This window comes from Eulemur rufifrons, chromosome 24 (genome assembly GCF_041146395.1).
Source record: "Eulemur rufifrons isolate Redbay chromosome 24, OSU_ERuf_1, whole genome shotgun sequence".
In the NCBI taxonomy this organism is placed as follows: Eukaryota; Metazoa; Chordata; class Mammalia; order Primates; family Lemuridae; genus Eulemur; species Eulemur rufifrons.
In genome coordinates this window covers 20050921-20065876 of record NC_091006.1, presented here as the reverse complement: position 1 = coordinate 20065876, position 14956 = coordinate 20050921, and the positions used below count along the sequence as shown (strand labels likewise).

The 14956-nt window shown below is 44.3% G+C and overlaps 1 protein-coding gene across 2 annotated transcripts in view; it reads right to left on the bottom strand.

The window, feature by feature from the left end:
- Positions 1-14599, bottom strand: part of SCARB2 (scavenger receptor class B member 2) — a 48636-nt gene extending 34037 nt beyond the window's left edge. For both annotated transcript variants that reach the window (XM_069457205.1, XM_069457207.1), the window contains exon 1: positions 14262-14599. In XM_069457205.1, the coding sequence (XP_069313306.1) occupies positions 14262-14378 (117 nt within the window). In that variant the 5' untranslated portion in view covers positions 14379-14599. The remainder of the gene's footprint in view (positions 1-14261) is intronic.
- Positions 14600-14956: the final 357 nt, after the last annotated feature.

Below are 14956 nucleotides of genomic sequence, written 5' to 3'. Positions count from 1 at the left end.
ACCTCCCTGCCCCTCTCTGCCTGGCCACTTCTTAGCTGAGTCAACAGCATCCAGACACATTCTCCTACCCCCTTTTATTCCACTCAAATCTTTCCCTCAAGAGAGTTGGCTTTTCCTGCACCTTTAACGTGTCTCTTTTCCTCCACCCCACATGGCTGGATGTTTGTCTAGAAATCCTCTGTAAATCCCAGAGTAGGGTGTATGTTGTATTGTGTGTGTGTTGTGTGTGTGTGTGTGTGTGTGTGTGTGTCTACACCCCTGCACTACGCAGGGAGGAAGAAGAGGAATGAGAGAACAGGGGGAAGTTGTAAATACAGCTGCCAACATTTCTGAAACAGTTGTGTCTTTATTTTTATCTTCTCCTCTGACTTTCGGCTCAGAGAAAGACAGTTACTATTGCTACCACTGCCAGCTGCAATTTACTATGAGTCTGCTAGAGTCAGGCGCCGAGCTGGGGGCTTTATGTACGTTATCTCTGAGCTTGCCACTGACCCTGTAAGATAAAAAGTGCCATTTTGCAATGGTGGCGCTGGCTTTCCCAAGCCACAGAGCCAGCAAGTTAAATCAAACCTGACCAAGTTTGTGGGTTTGCAAAGCCCATGCTGGGCCATTCCATCGCAACCCCAGGGTAGAGCGATTAGATGCAACAAATACAGACACAGACACCCAGTTAAATTTGAATTTCAGCTAAACAACAAATACTGTTTTAGTATAACTCTGTCTCGGCTGTTGCATGGACTACGTCAAAAGTGCTTTAAATCTCAGGAGATGCATGCTAAAGGATTTAGAGGCAAAGTGTGTGTGATGTCTGCAACTTAAACAGATCAAGAAAAGGCGTATCTGGGAGAGAGAAAGTAAATATGGCACAGTGTTAACAACGGATACATCAAATTGAACTTAAATATTGCACAAGGCAGACTCACACTAAAATAGCATTTGTTGGTGTTTATCTGAAATTCAAATTTAACTAGGTGTCCTGGATTTTATGTGGCAACTCTACCTGCCCTAGAGGGGCTGTGAAACTATGGAGAAGCCGTAAGTTGAACTCTCTGAACTCTGAGGGGTTCCTGGAAGTCAGCCCTTCCCTCTTGAGGAAAGGAAACCATGGCAGCTGTGAGGTCATGGTCACGGTCAGCTCCCTGGCAGGAACTGATGCAGGAAATGAGGAAGGGAGAATTGAGTTTCCAGGTGCTGCTCAGACCCTGTTATGCTAATGTGTCCAAAGACCTCGGTGCCACAAGATGGTCCAGAAGAGGGCTCCATTTTTGACTTAAATTTCTCATTTCAGCCCCAGATACTCAGGGCATTCACATGTGCACGCACTCCTAGGAGCCTGCTCTGCAAAAGAAGGACTGAGAAACTAACAAATAATAACCTTAACCTCTGGGCCGCAGAATGTCTGGCACAGGAAGTCAGTCATTCTCCCAGATACAAGGAGCTAGTATCCCGGTCAGAGGGCCCTTTGCAAGTCTAAACATAAAGCCATGGCTTGGGAACAACCGATCCTTCTCACCAAGGATCTGCTGTGGTGGTGACAGCCACCAGACAAACCGTGTAGTCAGCTGAGTTTTCTTAGTTACACTAAATCAAAAATCAACATAAGGTCTTAAATTGGTTTTACAATGTAACTTTGGATAGTGCTTATTAATTTCAGCCAAGCAGAACATGATGAATATTTCCAGGCATAATACTGTGCTACTACGACTAAAAAAAGAAAAATTGGAAAGATTATGGAGCAATGTGGTGAATCTGTAGTTTCAATAGCCAAATTAATAATTTAGACTGAAAACCTTACTTTTCAGTTAATCAGCCAATATGTACATATCGAGAGCTTCTATGTGCCCGACAGACATAGGCCCTGTTTGCAAGAAGAAATTTAGCTAAGGACACAAAACTGACATGCAGGTAACAGTAAGTGAAAAATCATGTGCAGGACCCAGTAATTCAACCCCCAAAAGGGCTTATGCCTGAAATTATTGGGATCATTCCAGTGGTGTGGATCTGTCCTAAAATCCCCCCATCTGTTCATCCCAAAGGCTGCTCCAACTCAATATGACCAAAAAAGGACTCATGATTTTCTCCCCTAATCGATCAGGAGGTCCTGCTGATTTCACCTCCTCCACCTCCTCCCCATTTCTACTCCTAGGCCCATTTCACTGACAGCTTGGACTACGGCAATACTGTATGTTGTCTTCTAACTGTTCTTCCTCCCTCCAGCATTGCTCCTTCCAAATCTCTTTTCCATCTCAGCCTCCAGAGAAGGCTGTCAAACAGAACAGACACTTCCTGCCTGCTCACAGGATAAAGTCCACAGTCCTTGACCTGCCATGATCTCCTGCAACTCTGTCCCCTGTCATCATCTTATCATTGCCTGGTAGGCATTTTAAGCCCCAGCTGTAACAGTCTGTTTCCCAGCACCCACCACGCTGGTTCTCAGGCAGTTCCCTGGCCTGAGTCACACACTACCCTTTGCCCAGGGCCCCGACACCTGGCCCACTTCTACTTGGGCTTCAGGGCTCAGTGCAGAAGTGCCATGTTCCAGGAGGCCTCTTGGGGCTGCATGTCTTCTCTCTGCTTTCATGAAACTTTGCAAGTTTTACTGGGACAATGTTCATAAGTCTTTGGTATCAGATTGTGTCATCTTGGAGGCTAAGGAAAGACTGTATCACTTTCATCTATCCCCAGAACATAACATGGTTTCTGGCACAGTCTGGACACAATAAATGTCTAATGGAGGAACAGATGATATTGTAACGTACAGCACCATGCTGTGCCCAGCATTGCTCTTCCACTCTTCACCTAGTTCTTCTTGGTAAGGTCTTCAATGTGGCAAAATGCAGCACATTCTAAATAACAAGTGAGAAAGGGATCTGAATAAATGAAAGTCTGAACTTTGGTACTGTAGATTCAAGAAGAAATAGTACCTTTCCTAGCTCCAAATATTATTTTTCAGGGAGACACCTTGGCCCCCTTTCATAAATGGTTAAGACTAGTTTGGAATTAGCAGGATTCATTTGTATACATAATTAATATGCCAGAAGCACAAAAACATTAGGTCTCCTAGGTCTGTTAGACCCATTTTTAGCAAATTTTTTTTCAATATGAATGTCTTATAAAATTCTTTTTCATAGCAAGTACAGCATAGGATTTTCGCAACCTTAAAATTAATAAATTTCTTTCATTCTTCCTACAAATATTTATCTAGTACTTGCTATGTGCCAGGCACTGTTCTAGGTACTGAAGACACAACAGTAAACAAGAAGTCCTGTCTTCATGAACTTATATTTTATTGGCGAAATCTGAAAACTTCTTTAGGTAACAAAGAACAAAATAGACTTGTAAGCAAGAAAATAACACTCTTGCCTAAGGGAAGAATACCTAGATATCATGGTAAATGATCAATGTATGGAAATTTCTACATTCATATTAGGTTTAGAAGAGATACTTAAAGCAGCAAATAATATTACTACAAATGTGCAGAAAAAGTCATGTTACTTCCAAATCTTTGTTCACAAATGAGGCTACTGGTTGTTGTGACCTTAAATCCGGTAAAATGTTACTCCATCCTCTTTCTGCCCACTCTATCTTATTTGTCACAGAAAATATGAACAACAAAGAAAGTAAAAGGAACAAAATTTTATTCCCCTATCATCATCTACATTACCACTATTAACATGTAGGTTTATTTCCCTCTGGTATTCTATCTATGCAGATATAAGTGCATTTTAAACAAAATTGAGACCATAAGATGTGTATTATTTGATATCAAGTTTTTCTCACTCATTTTCTAGAAATGATTATCCTTGTTATTAAATAATTTTTGAAAACTTTATTGTAATGTCTGTGTACTAATCCATGTCACAGTGATAAATCAATTTAATCATTCTCTTACTATTGGACATTGTATTGCTTCCATACTGCAGTAAATGTTCTTGAATATCTTTGTCCAACTCATTGGATGATTTCTTAGCGTGAACTCCTAGAATTGGAATTATTAGGTCAAAAGACAAAAAGTTTTCATGAACTTATGAGCCTTTAAATGTTGCCAAGTTGCTTCCAGAAAGCAATGTATGAGCAACCATTATAGCATTTCCACACCAATACTGCTATTTACGATTTTTAGAAATCTTTCCTTATTTAAAAGTGGGGAAATGGCATCTTGTTTGAACTTGCATTTCTCGGATTACTAAAGAAGTATATTTTTTGCCATGTATGAAATGAGACTGTTTTAAAACAAAAGTTAAAAAAATCTTCAACCAGGGCCAGGAACGGTGTAATCCTAGCAAGCAATCCTAGCACTTTGAGATGCTAAGGAGGGAGGATCGCTTGAGGCCAGGAGTTCCAGACCAGCCTGAGCAAAAGCAAGACACCATCTCTACAAAAATAGAAAAATCAGCCAGGTATGGTGGTGCGTGCCTATAGTCCCAGCCACTTGGGAGGCTGAAGCAGGAGGATCATTTGAACCCAGGATTTGAGGTTGCTGTGAGCTAAGATAATGCCACTGCACTCTAGCCTGGGGAACAGAGCAAGACCAGGTCTCAAAAAAAAAAAAAAAAAAAAACCAACAACAACAAAAAAAAAACTTAAACGAGCATAAATCTTCAGGCTGAGTAGACGGAAAGCTGGTAAGAGGCAGGCCAGAGCATAGTCTCTGAGCTGTGTGCGGTGGGACATGGAGTCGCTGGCCAGACTGACGCCTGACGTGTAGGTGAGGGACCAGATATAGGCTGGAGTAGCTTCAACTGCTGAGTGCTGACGTGACCTAACACAGCCACAAAACACATTACCTCCAAGCTGGCCTGACATCCGTCTTTTGGGAAGGCAACACCACAAGAGTCATGGAACCAGCTGTCCTGGTTGGTGTAAGCCACTTCCAAATGATAAAAATAAGCACTGAGGGAACTGCATTAAGCTTTGATGGGAATAAGAAATACTTCTAAGAGAACTCTCAGGACTCAAGAGCATTTCTAGTTGTTCCTTAAGACGAACAGAGTGCTACTTAATAATTAAACACAACTTAAGCATCCACATTGCCATCCGTGCAGTCTAAATTCACCTAGAGATAATGCAGACCAACTTTGAGAAGCTGGCCTAATAGTATGTGGATAGTTCTCATTGGACTCAAGATTAAAAACACTCACTACATATAAAACAATAGTTGGTTGGCTTTGTTTTTTAAAATTGCTCCCAAAAGCAAACCCAACACAGGCTCTTGTAGTAATTTAAGTAATTCCCACTACTTATTTATTCTTGGTTATTTTTAGAGTTTTTTTGTTTTGTTTTGTTTTGTTTTTGAAACAGAGTCTTGCTCTGTCGCCCTGGCTAGAATGCAGTGGTGTCATCATAGCTCACTGCAACCTCCAACTCCTGGGCTCAAATGACCCTCCTGTCTCAGCCTCCTGAGTAGCTGGGACTACAGCCATGAGCCACCATGCCCGGCCCCTATTCTCTGTTAAGCTAAAAGAAATAAGCTGTCACTAACATTCTACCCTTATTTCCTGACCTTATTTCAACTCAGGAACAAATGTACTGGCATTCATTTTTTTATGTCACTGTTGCTTAAATCATTTTGCTTTAACTGTAACTAATGAGATGTGACAGTTGAGATTCAAATGCTAGTTCATGGGTGAGCGGCTACTCTGTCTATAAATTACCTACAGGACAATAAGGCGGAATAGCTATCCTGAAAAAAATTTCCTGCTACTGAACACCCGCCAGAGTAGTTTTCAAAGCTCCCAGGTGATTACAAATGTGCAGCCAAGGTTGAGAACTGCTGCCCTAAAAGGAAAAATTTCATACACGGCATAAAAAACGGGGAAATACATGTATGTATGTGTTGGGGGGGGTGGCTAAGGGAGGGGGTGAAAAAAGATATTTTTTCTTTTTCTGAAAGATCTTAACTGACATATAATAATTGTGAGAAAGAGGATTTGAAGATGTGAATAAATAAGAAATATGGCAGGGAAGCAATGCCCAGCTTCTGTGTGTAGTTGGCACAGCCATTATTTTACATTTTACCACCTGTTGGGTTGTGACTGTACTAACAGTTCTGAAAATTGAAATAGGTGGTGTTTTCATCACCTGTGTCTATCTATGTCTTCTTCCATTAGTATTGATTATCTGTTGATTAAGTACAGTGTTGTACTTAAGTATTTATCTGTTGATTAAGTATCTGTTGATTAAGTACAATGCTAAAAAGAAAATATCCTTAAAATGGGAATTGCAGAGGTTGGGAGGATTGGGGAGACGTTGGTTAAAGGACACAAAATTTCGGTTAGATAGGAGAAATAAGTTCAAAAGATCTATTATACGTCATGGTGACTATAGTTAATAACAACATATTGAATACAGTACTTGAAAATTGCTAAGAGTAGATTTTAAGTATTCTCACCCCCCCAAAAATGATAAATATGTGAGGTGATACATACGTTAAATAGCTTGAGTTAGCCATTCCACAATACATACACACATGAAAACATCATGTTGTATACCATAAATATATAGTTTTTTAAAATATGGGGCTTGCAACGAGTGATCCCACTGCCGTAACAAAGGCATTCTGCCTCACTCTCTGTGGAAAGGGTGTAAGATGCAGACGCTGACGGTCCCAGACGGGCGAGGTAAGCGGGTGCTGCAGGCTGTGGGTCTGTACATTTGTTTGCATGTGAAACCTTGGCAACGGTATTCCCTTCTACATAGAAATATGCCCCCTCCCATTTTTGTTAAACACGTGACCTTCTCAAGCTACCTTGCATTTTCCTTCTTTTGATAAAGAGCAACAGATACGGACAGATGTTTCTCTACTGTGAGAAAAACAGAACAAGTATGATGACAAAGGGCAGCTTTGCTGGGCCTTGGCAGCCCACAGGCATGTGCAGGATGGCGGGTACCGTGGTCCGAATGTTTGCGTCTCCCCAAAACTGTATGTTGAAATCCTCACCCAGAAGGTGATGGCATTGGAGGGTGGGGGCTTTGGGGGGTGATTAGGTCATGTAGAGCCCTCTTGCATGGTATAAGTGTCCTTATAAAAGAGACCCCAGAGAGCTCATTGACTGCTTCTGCCACATGAGGTTAGAGTGAGAAGGCAGCTGGCTTTGGGGAAGTGGGCCTTCGCCACACATCAGATCCACTGGGGTCTTTTTTTTTTTTTTTTTTTTTTTTTTTTGAGACAGAGTCTCACTCTGTTGCCCAGGCTAGCATGAGTGCCGTGGCGTCAGCCTAGCTCACAGCAACCTCAAACTCCTGGGCTCAAGCAATCCTACTGCCTCAGCCTCCCGAGTAGCTGGGACTACAGACATGCGCCACCATGCCCGGCTAATTTTTTCTATATATATATTTAGCTGTCTATATAATTTCTTTCTATTTTTAGTAGAGATGGGGTCTCGCTCTTGCTCAGGCTGGTCTTGAACTCCTGAGCTCGAACGATCCGCCCACCTCGGCCTCCCAGAGTGCTAGGATTACAGGCGTGAGCCACCGTGCCCGGCCCCACTGGGGTCTTGATCTTGGACTTCCCATCCTCCAGAACTGTGAGAAATAAATTTCTGTTGTTTATAAGGCACCCAGTCTATGCTATTTTGTAACAGCAGCCTGAGGGGACAGTGGGGAACAGGGAAGGTAGGTCCCATCTAAGGGTCGGCCTGGTGGGGCCAGCACTGCAAAGCATCCACATGTTTCAAAAGACACTTAAAGGTATACATCACTCATGAGGCAAACGTGACCACTGGCCCACAAAGTGGGACAAAATGTGAAACTAAACCACAGCATGCAGACAAAATCTTTCCCAAAGACCTAATTTTCCTCTGTCCATCCTTACATTCAACCAAACAATATTTAGTGGCCATTATTTTATATAAGATATTGCATTTGGCAGTAGGAGATGATACAAAACTAAATATGACAGGACCTCTGCCCGCAAAGAGAGCTTTCAAGCTAGATTAAAATACTGAACCATGTCCTATGGGTTGAAAATCTCAGCAGGGCTGAGGCGAGAAGGGAATTATTGAGTAATTCAATTATAGAGATGCAAATGTTCTTGTCTAGTTTAATTAGCACACAGGGAAAGACAAGAGATTCACAGAGCTGGAATCACTGCTGGCCTAAACTACTGTTTTTAACACTGGACTCATGTGGAAGCCACGAGGACACAGTAAATGAAAAACACAATCAACAAAAAATCCTGGTGGTTTGAAAACATTAATAATATGGCTTCCAAACGGGCCTTACAGAAATATAAAACAGAGATACTGTGTACTTTAAAAAATATTCTTAAAAATCAAAATGATTAATTGAATTGAAAACTAAATCAGCAGTTTTCAAAGTGTGGTCTGAGGACCCCTGAGGGACACTCCCCCCCACCAGAGCCTCTGGGGGGTGGGGTACAAGGTCAGAACTATTTTCATAATAATACTAAGACATCATGTGCCTTTTTTGCTGTCACTCCCTATGTGAGTGTACAGTTTTCCAGAGGCTACATGACATCTCATTGCTTTGACAGTTACTGGAATATGTCCTTGTATATTCTTTTGTTTTAAAAATTTCTCCAAAAAACCTTACCAGTTTTAATTTCTAATATTGTAAATATCAACAGATATAACCCACAGAAACAGAAGTTCTTTACGGTCCTCAATAACTGTTAAGAATGTGAAGGCAACAGAGGCCAAAAGGTTTGAATTGGATTATAAGGTCTAAAAGGCCAGGGATTGTGTCTTGCTTACTGTTATATCCATAGCTCTTAGTGCACTGCCTCAAAATGGTACACACCCCGTAAATATTTGCTAAATAAAAGAACGACTGCCAAAGCATGTACCTAAAAGTGCTTTTAGATAGAGAAAGCAAACACCTAGAATGAACTTTCTTTTCCCTTGGTTCCTTTTGACTAGTTACCGGCTTTGATTAAAAATGGTCCCTTCTTTAGTACATTGTGTATAAACAGCACAGATCTTGATGATACAGGACATGAATGTCTAGTCACTTGGCCAACATCCTCTGTTTTCATTAACAGGCTTATAATTCCACCTGCTGATTCTTCCCTGGGAAACAAGCAAATGTCTGGCAGAACAGATGGCGCCTTTGCTGTGGCCTGACAGAATGAAATCTTGCACTTTGTTCAACAATAAAGCAAAATGGTTTCCACAGGCAGGAACCTTCCTCTCTCCCCCGCAAATAATCTTTTCTTTACTGTAAGCTTGCAGATTAACAGTAATTATTAATAGCAATATCCTCAACTAGAATTACTATCTCAAGGAATGAAGACATGGGCCAAAATAATTACTACACAAACTAGTAATAGATTTAATGGTTAGCTTAACCTGGGCTCTGTTCCCAATGAGTCTGATTTAGGAGGTCTGGGGGGGGGGGGTCTATATTTTCTACATCTCCCTAAGTGATTTTGATGCCTCTCCCTAGAGTCTAGGGACTCATGCTGGTCTATAGTATTGTCTTAATCATTAATAATGAATGCGTTCATAGTCAACATGGATCAGCTAGACACTGAAAGAAACATAACACGATTTTGATACCACAAGATCATGTTTCTAAAACCCAGGAAGGAACTGGATAATTTTGCTTAGGAGTTAAAGAATCTTGCAAGGAAACAAACGATACTGCCTCTGTTTATAGCTCAATCTCTGCTTGTGCTGAGCCAATCACATGACTCTGTTACGAACTTGGAAGGAGAAACTAGGAGGTGAGGCATGCCCATGGGAGGCCCAGCAGCTGGGAAGCCACAGGAGGTGGGGCAGGGCAAGCCCAGGGTGAGTAAGGAACCAGGGCAGGCCGAGCAAACAGAGGACGCTGGTTGGTTCATGGAGAAAGCAGAGGGACGAGGAGACACAGTGCGCCTGCTTCCTGCTGACTTTCCAGTTTCGCCTGTACTCCCAGGAGGCCTCACTATGCTGTGGCTGGTTCTCACCCTTAGATTTCTTTGAGCTTCCCCTTCTAGATTTACAAAAAATAAAAGCCTATCTTGCTTCAGCTAGCTTGAGTGGACCTCAGGGACTTAGAGAGCATTGCTTCTCTTTTTGCCAAGAAATGAGAGACAGTGTGGTATGCAAGAACAATGTGGAATAGGGGGGTAGGGAACAGCCATGGAATTTATTGTCCAAACCAGAAATCTTTTGGAGAAAAGAGGGTGCCAGTAATTCCACCAGAACAGCAGGTAACATAAACCAGCCAGGGCTGTCCCGGGCAAAGGGGACGTATGCTCATCCTCGGGATGGGAAAAGTGGATCCGGTATCAGGAGACCCAGCTGGCTTGCCTGCCTCTCCCCCTGCAGCTCCGTTCGGCTTTAGACGAGTCACTTACTCTCCCTGAGCCTCAGTTTCCCTGACTGTAAAATACAGATTTATGTAATCACTAAGGTTTTTTCTGATTAAGAAAAATCTTAGACCAAGATCCTAAGTCTTCTTAACTTTGAATAGAGGCAACTCAGGAGACGAGGTACATACGCGAGACGGAGCCCTTTAAGATTATATGTAATTGATTGTCTTTACATAAACAGCAATGATGATGTTTCACTGATTTGACTTTAAAAAAGAAGAGCCCACATGTTCACCATCAAAACTAATTGGTTAAGTGATTATATTTTATTTCCTAAGGCACCAGTAGAACAGCTCCAAAGTTGCTACGGGTCCCAAATGAGGCCAGCTGGTATACTCACTTGCCCAGAGCCTTAGGTGCAGGTGAGGGGTAAGTGTATCTCATCCCTGAGACCTAATGCTACAATCCTGCTTGGCCTGGGAAGAAGCAGAAAGTATAAACAGGCTCTCTCCCTCGCACTGGTTCCCGTGCCAGCCCACCCCTTGTTAGCCAGCCCTGATTTTGGCCAGTTCTGCATCCCTAGTACTGGGAGACGTTCAACATGTCAGCAGGGGGAGGAGGGGCAAATTTAATATTCTGAGCTGCACAGCTGATCTTAAAGGTCACTGTGCCTGCGTCATAGGAGTGCAGAAGTTTGGAGCTACAAGGAACCTTAGCTGCTATATAAGCTTCAATTCACAGATGAGAAAATAATAGCTAAAAGCAATAACGAATGTTGATGTGCAGGCACTGTGCTGGGCACTCCACAGCAATCATTCTATTTCATTCTCGTGACAACCCTATGAAGTGGGTATTCTTATTATGAGGAACCTGAGGCTTTGAGGGATTAAGTAACTTGCTACTTTGCTTGTTCAGCTTAAACCAAGTATTTCCTAGTGACAGAGAATTTCAACCCAGTTCTGCTGATTCTCAGGACACTCTTCCTTCCATTAAAACCACCACAAGTCAGTCAACAGGCATTTAGGAGGTACCTACAATGTATCAGGCACTGTGCTAGGTGCCGAGAGGATTAGCTGGGCTAACAAATGAAATGCAACATAAAATCCTGCCCTTCCAGGCTCTAGGGAGGAAAACTGACTCCTGGATCTCCACAAAGCTTTGACTCCAGGAAATCCCAAACGCTTGCTAGAGAAGGCCTTATTAATGTCCATGATATCCCCCAGGAAGTAAGTGTGGGCAGAAGAGAAGGGAGGTCCTACTATGCCTCTCTTGCAAATGAGAAAAGTTAAACAGAAATAATTACAGAGCTTGCCCTGTCACCAGTGAGGCCAAGAATGGAACCAAACTATCTTGGCTCTTTCCACTATATTCACTGGCCAGTCACCTCTGCTCACTGCAGGGTTCAAGGACAATGATCACTTGAGACAAATTCTTCTGAAAGGAATATTTTACTAAGCTTCCCACAGGTAGTCAAATCTACTCATTTAAATTTCATCCCTTTTCCGTCTCCTCTTTTTAATGTATGTAAGCCAGGGCATGCCTGACCTTCAAATGAAAAACTAAGAACTGGCAGAATCAGAGTGGATTCTATTACATCTATATTAAAGTCAAGTTATGAATGAATTGTTCCATAGAAATGCTAATGAAAATAGTGATGACTACCATATATTGATCACCGATTCCACGCCTGATACTGTGCTAAGTGCTGTACACTTAGTCCCACAACAGCACACATGCAGAGGCAGATCCAGGTTTTGTGGGTCCTGAAGCTTATACGATGAATGGGAGGGGCCCTTCCTAAGATTAAAGAAAATTTCAGATACAGAATTAGGTTCACGGCTTTGGAAAGGCCTGTGCAAGTGAGGAACCCAAAGCTTTAAGCTTCATGAGCTTCACAGTAAATGCACCGCTGTGCCCAAGATAGCTAAGGTCCCACATCCTCCCTTTTATTAATACAAGTAATGAAATTAAGGCTCAGGGAAGTTAAGGAACTTGCCAAAAGTCACAAAGCTTATTAAAAGGCAAGGCTAGGATCTGAACACAGGGGATCTGGCTTCAAATCTCACGTACCTTTTCTTTGTGTGGCTTCTAATAAAAACAAAATTGCTGTCATTTATTATGCACTAACTATATTCCAGGAAAATCACACTCATTTTCTTGAATAATCCTTATAACCTTTCCATATACATTAGTTGTTACTATCCCCATTTACATTTAGATGGAGAAACCATGAATCAAGAAAGATTGAACAAGTAGCCCATGGTCACCCAGCTGGTACATGGTGGAGCCAGGATTCATGCCCAGGAGCGTTTACCTGCAAAGTCTTACTCTTTCCCACCTTCTTGTGGTACCTACCACCCTACAAGTAATCCAGGAAAGGGCTAAATGGTAACGCCTGACCTCTATTGACTTAAGAATATTCCCAATCAGCCCACCGAAACTAGTCCTGTCCTTTTGTTTCATTCACCATACCGTGCAGTGCTCCATAGCTGGGGTTGGGCAGTTCTGAAAGTCCACTTCCCCTGTACTATTACTTATCAGTCAGGACCAGAGTCCATTCCTCATGGAGAAAAGCACTTGGAAATAGCAACACAAACTCAGGCTCCAGACAAGTTGCCTCCCAGCCATCCCTCCCCCAGTGACACGGGGACCCACAGAGACTCTAAGGGTACTGGGAAGATCACTCATCCTTTCAGAGCTCCCCTGAAACAGGCTTTCAAAGTCACACAAGAAAATTCACATATTGACTATAATTGAATTGCTGAAATCTAGTCACCCAAATATCCTCAAACAAATCTTGCCATGGACTTGGATTTGGACAGAAGCGGAGAAAGGATTCAGTTTGTTTTTTTTTTTTTCCCCCTTGAACATGAGTGTTCAGGGGAAGTAGTGATCTTTAAGAAGCTCAGACAGTGAGCCTTGTCTTGCCTTGACAATGTGAACTTTTAAAAATTAACTTATGTTTTCAAGTAATGAATTACTTCTGGAAAGCTCGGTTAACCTCATTGCCACCTGGAATAAGACAGCTTTACTCACCGGGGAGTTTAGTGACTCAAACTGGATTAGGCCTGGGCTTTTTTATCTGGCCAAGAGCAAGTTGGGACTAGTGGGAGAAATTAAGCACGTGGTTATGGATGCTAACAAGAAGGGCTGCTCCAGCAAGTTTTTTCTTTTTTTAAGGAAAAAGTGATCCCAGTGACTCTCTCTTGTTCCCCTTTTGACACAACTTGGAAGATGTGGGTGAAAGGGCAGAAGAGATGACCAGTGAAGTCAGGAGATGAGCAAGTGTTCTAGAAGGGCTGGCTCTCCAGCCCAGTCATCCGGAGGAGAGACAGGTTTAGATTCTTGCAGAGATCTAAGTACACCTGTGCCTGAAAACTGTGGCAGTCTGGGCAGAACAGGAATCCATGATGAGACAAAGCAACACACTGTTGGGACAAGACACAAAGCCGCCAAGTCGGCCTTCAGCACGGACCGCGATGGATGAAATGTTACCCAGCCCAAAGGGCTGGCCTGGCTACCACCTGCCCTGCCCAGCCCAGCCCAGGAAGGCAGGGACACAAAAGATCACACAGCCACGTCTCATCCCAGCCCCAACCACTTCAAAGGCTGCAGCGAGCAAACAACATGCTCTGCCTCTTCTGCGGGTGTCTTTCATTTACTTTTCTTTCTGCATGAAGTGGGAGGGAAACGAGTGTGGGCCCAGCAGAGATTGGGGCGTGCGGGGGGAGCGGAGAGGTGCACATGATAGGGCGTAAGCGCAAGGCGTTTGGAAAAGTCAAGATCCATAGTCTTATTATTATAAAGGGAACAAAGTCGTCTCCATTTCTCCTCATTCTTCTTGAACGCCCAGGAAGACAAGAAAGAAAGGAGGGCTCTAGTCCGGAGGGTTTGGCCCAGTGCAGGTTTTCTTTGCACAAGGTTCAGCAGTGGGAGGGTGCGCTGGAAGCCCCCCCGCGCCGCCCCTCCCCCGCCCCCCGACACACAGCCCGCCCCGCCTCACCTTCTCGATAGTCTGGTCCACGGCCTTCTGGAAGACCCGGGCCACCAGCAGTGTGACGCTGGTCACCAGCAGGAGCAGGGACAACGTCCCCGCCGTGTAGAAGCAGCACCTGCCCATGCTGCGCGCCGCTCACGGGCGGGCCGCGCCGGCGACCCAGCTGCAAGAACGGAGGAGCCGCGGCCCGAAGGCGCAGGCCTCCCGGTGCACCGGGCAGGCGGGGCCGCGATCCCGGGGACGCGGCTTTGGTTTCGGTTTCCCTCCGCTGGCGCAGCCCGGGAGGGCGGAGGGAGCGCGCAGGGCCGTGACGCTCGCGGGCCGGGCTCGCCGCAACCCCGGGAGGCGACAGCCGGCGACTGCGCGGGGAAGCGGGCGGGGCGGAGGCTGCGGCCGCGGTCATGTGCCCTGCGGCAGCCGCTGCGATTCGGCCCGCGCCCGCCGTGGCCGGTCCCGGGCCGCCCCCGAGTGCCTGCGGCTGTGACCTGGACAGGCCCAGCCGCCCGCACGCCCCAGCCCTCCGGGTCATCCCGCCGGGATCGCCGGTCCGATTCTCAAGCTCACTCATTCCGCAGATCTGTGCTGAGGGCCTGCCCTGGGGCACGCACTGGGGATTCCGGATGCAGGAGACAGTCCCCTGCTATAGCGCTCCCAAGTTAGCGGGGACACTGTTACAGCGATTATAACACAATGTAGCAAGT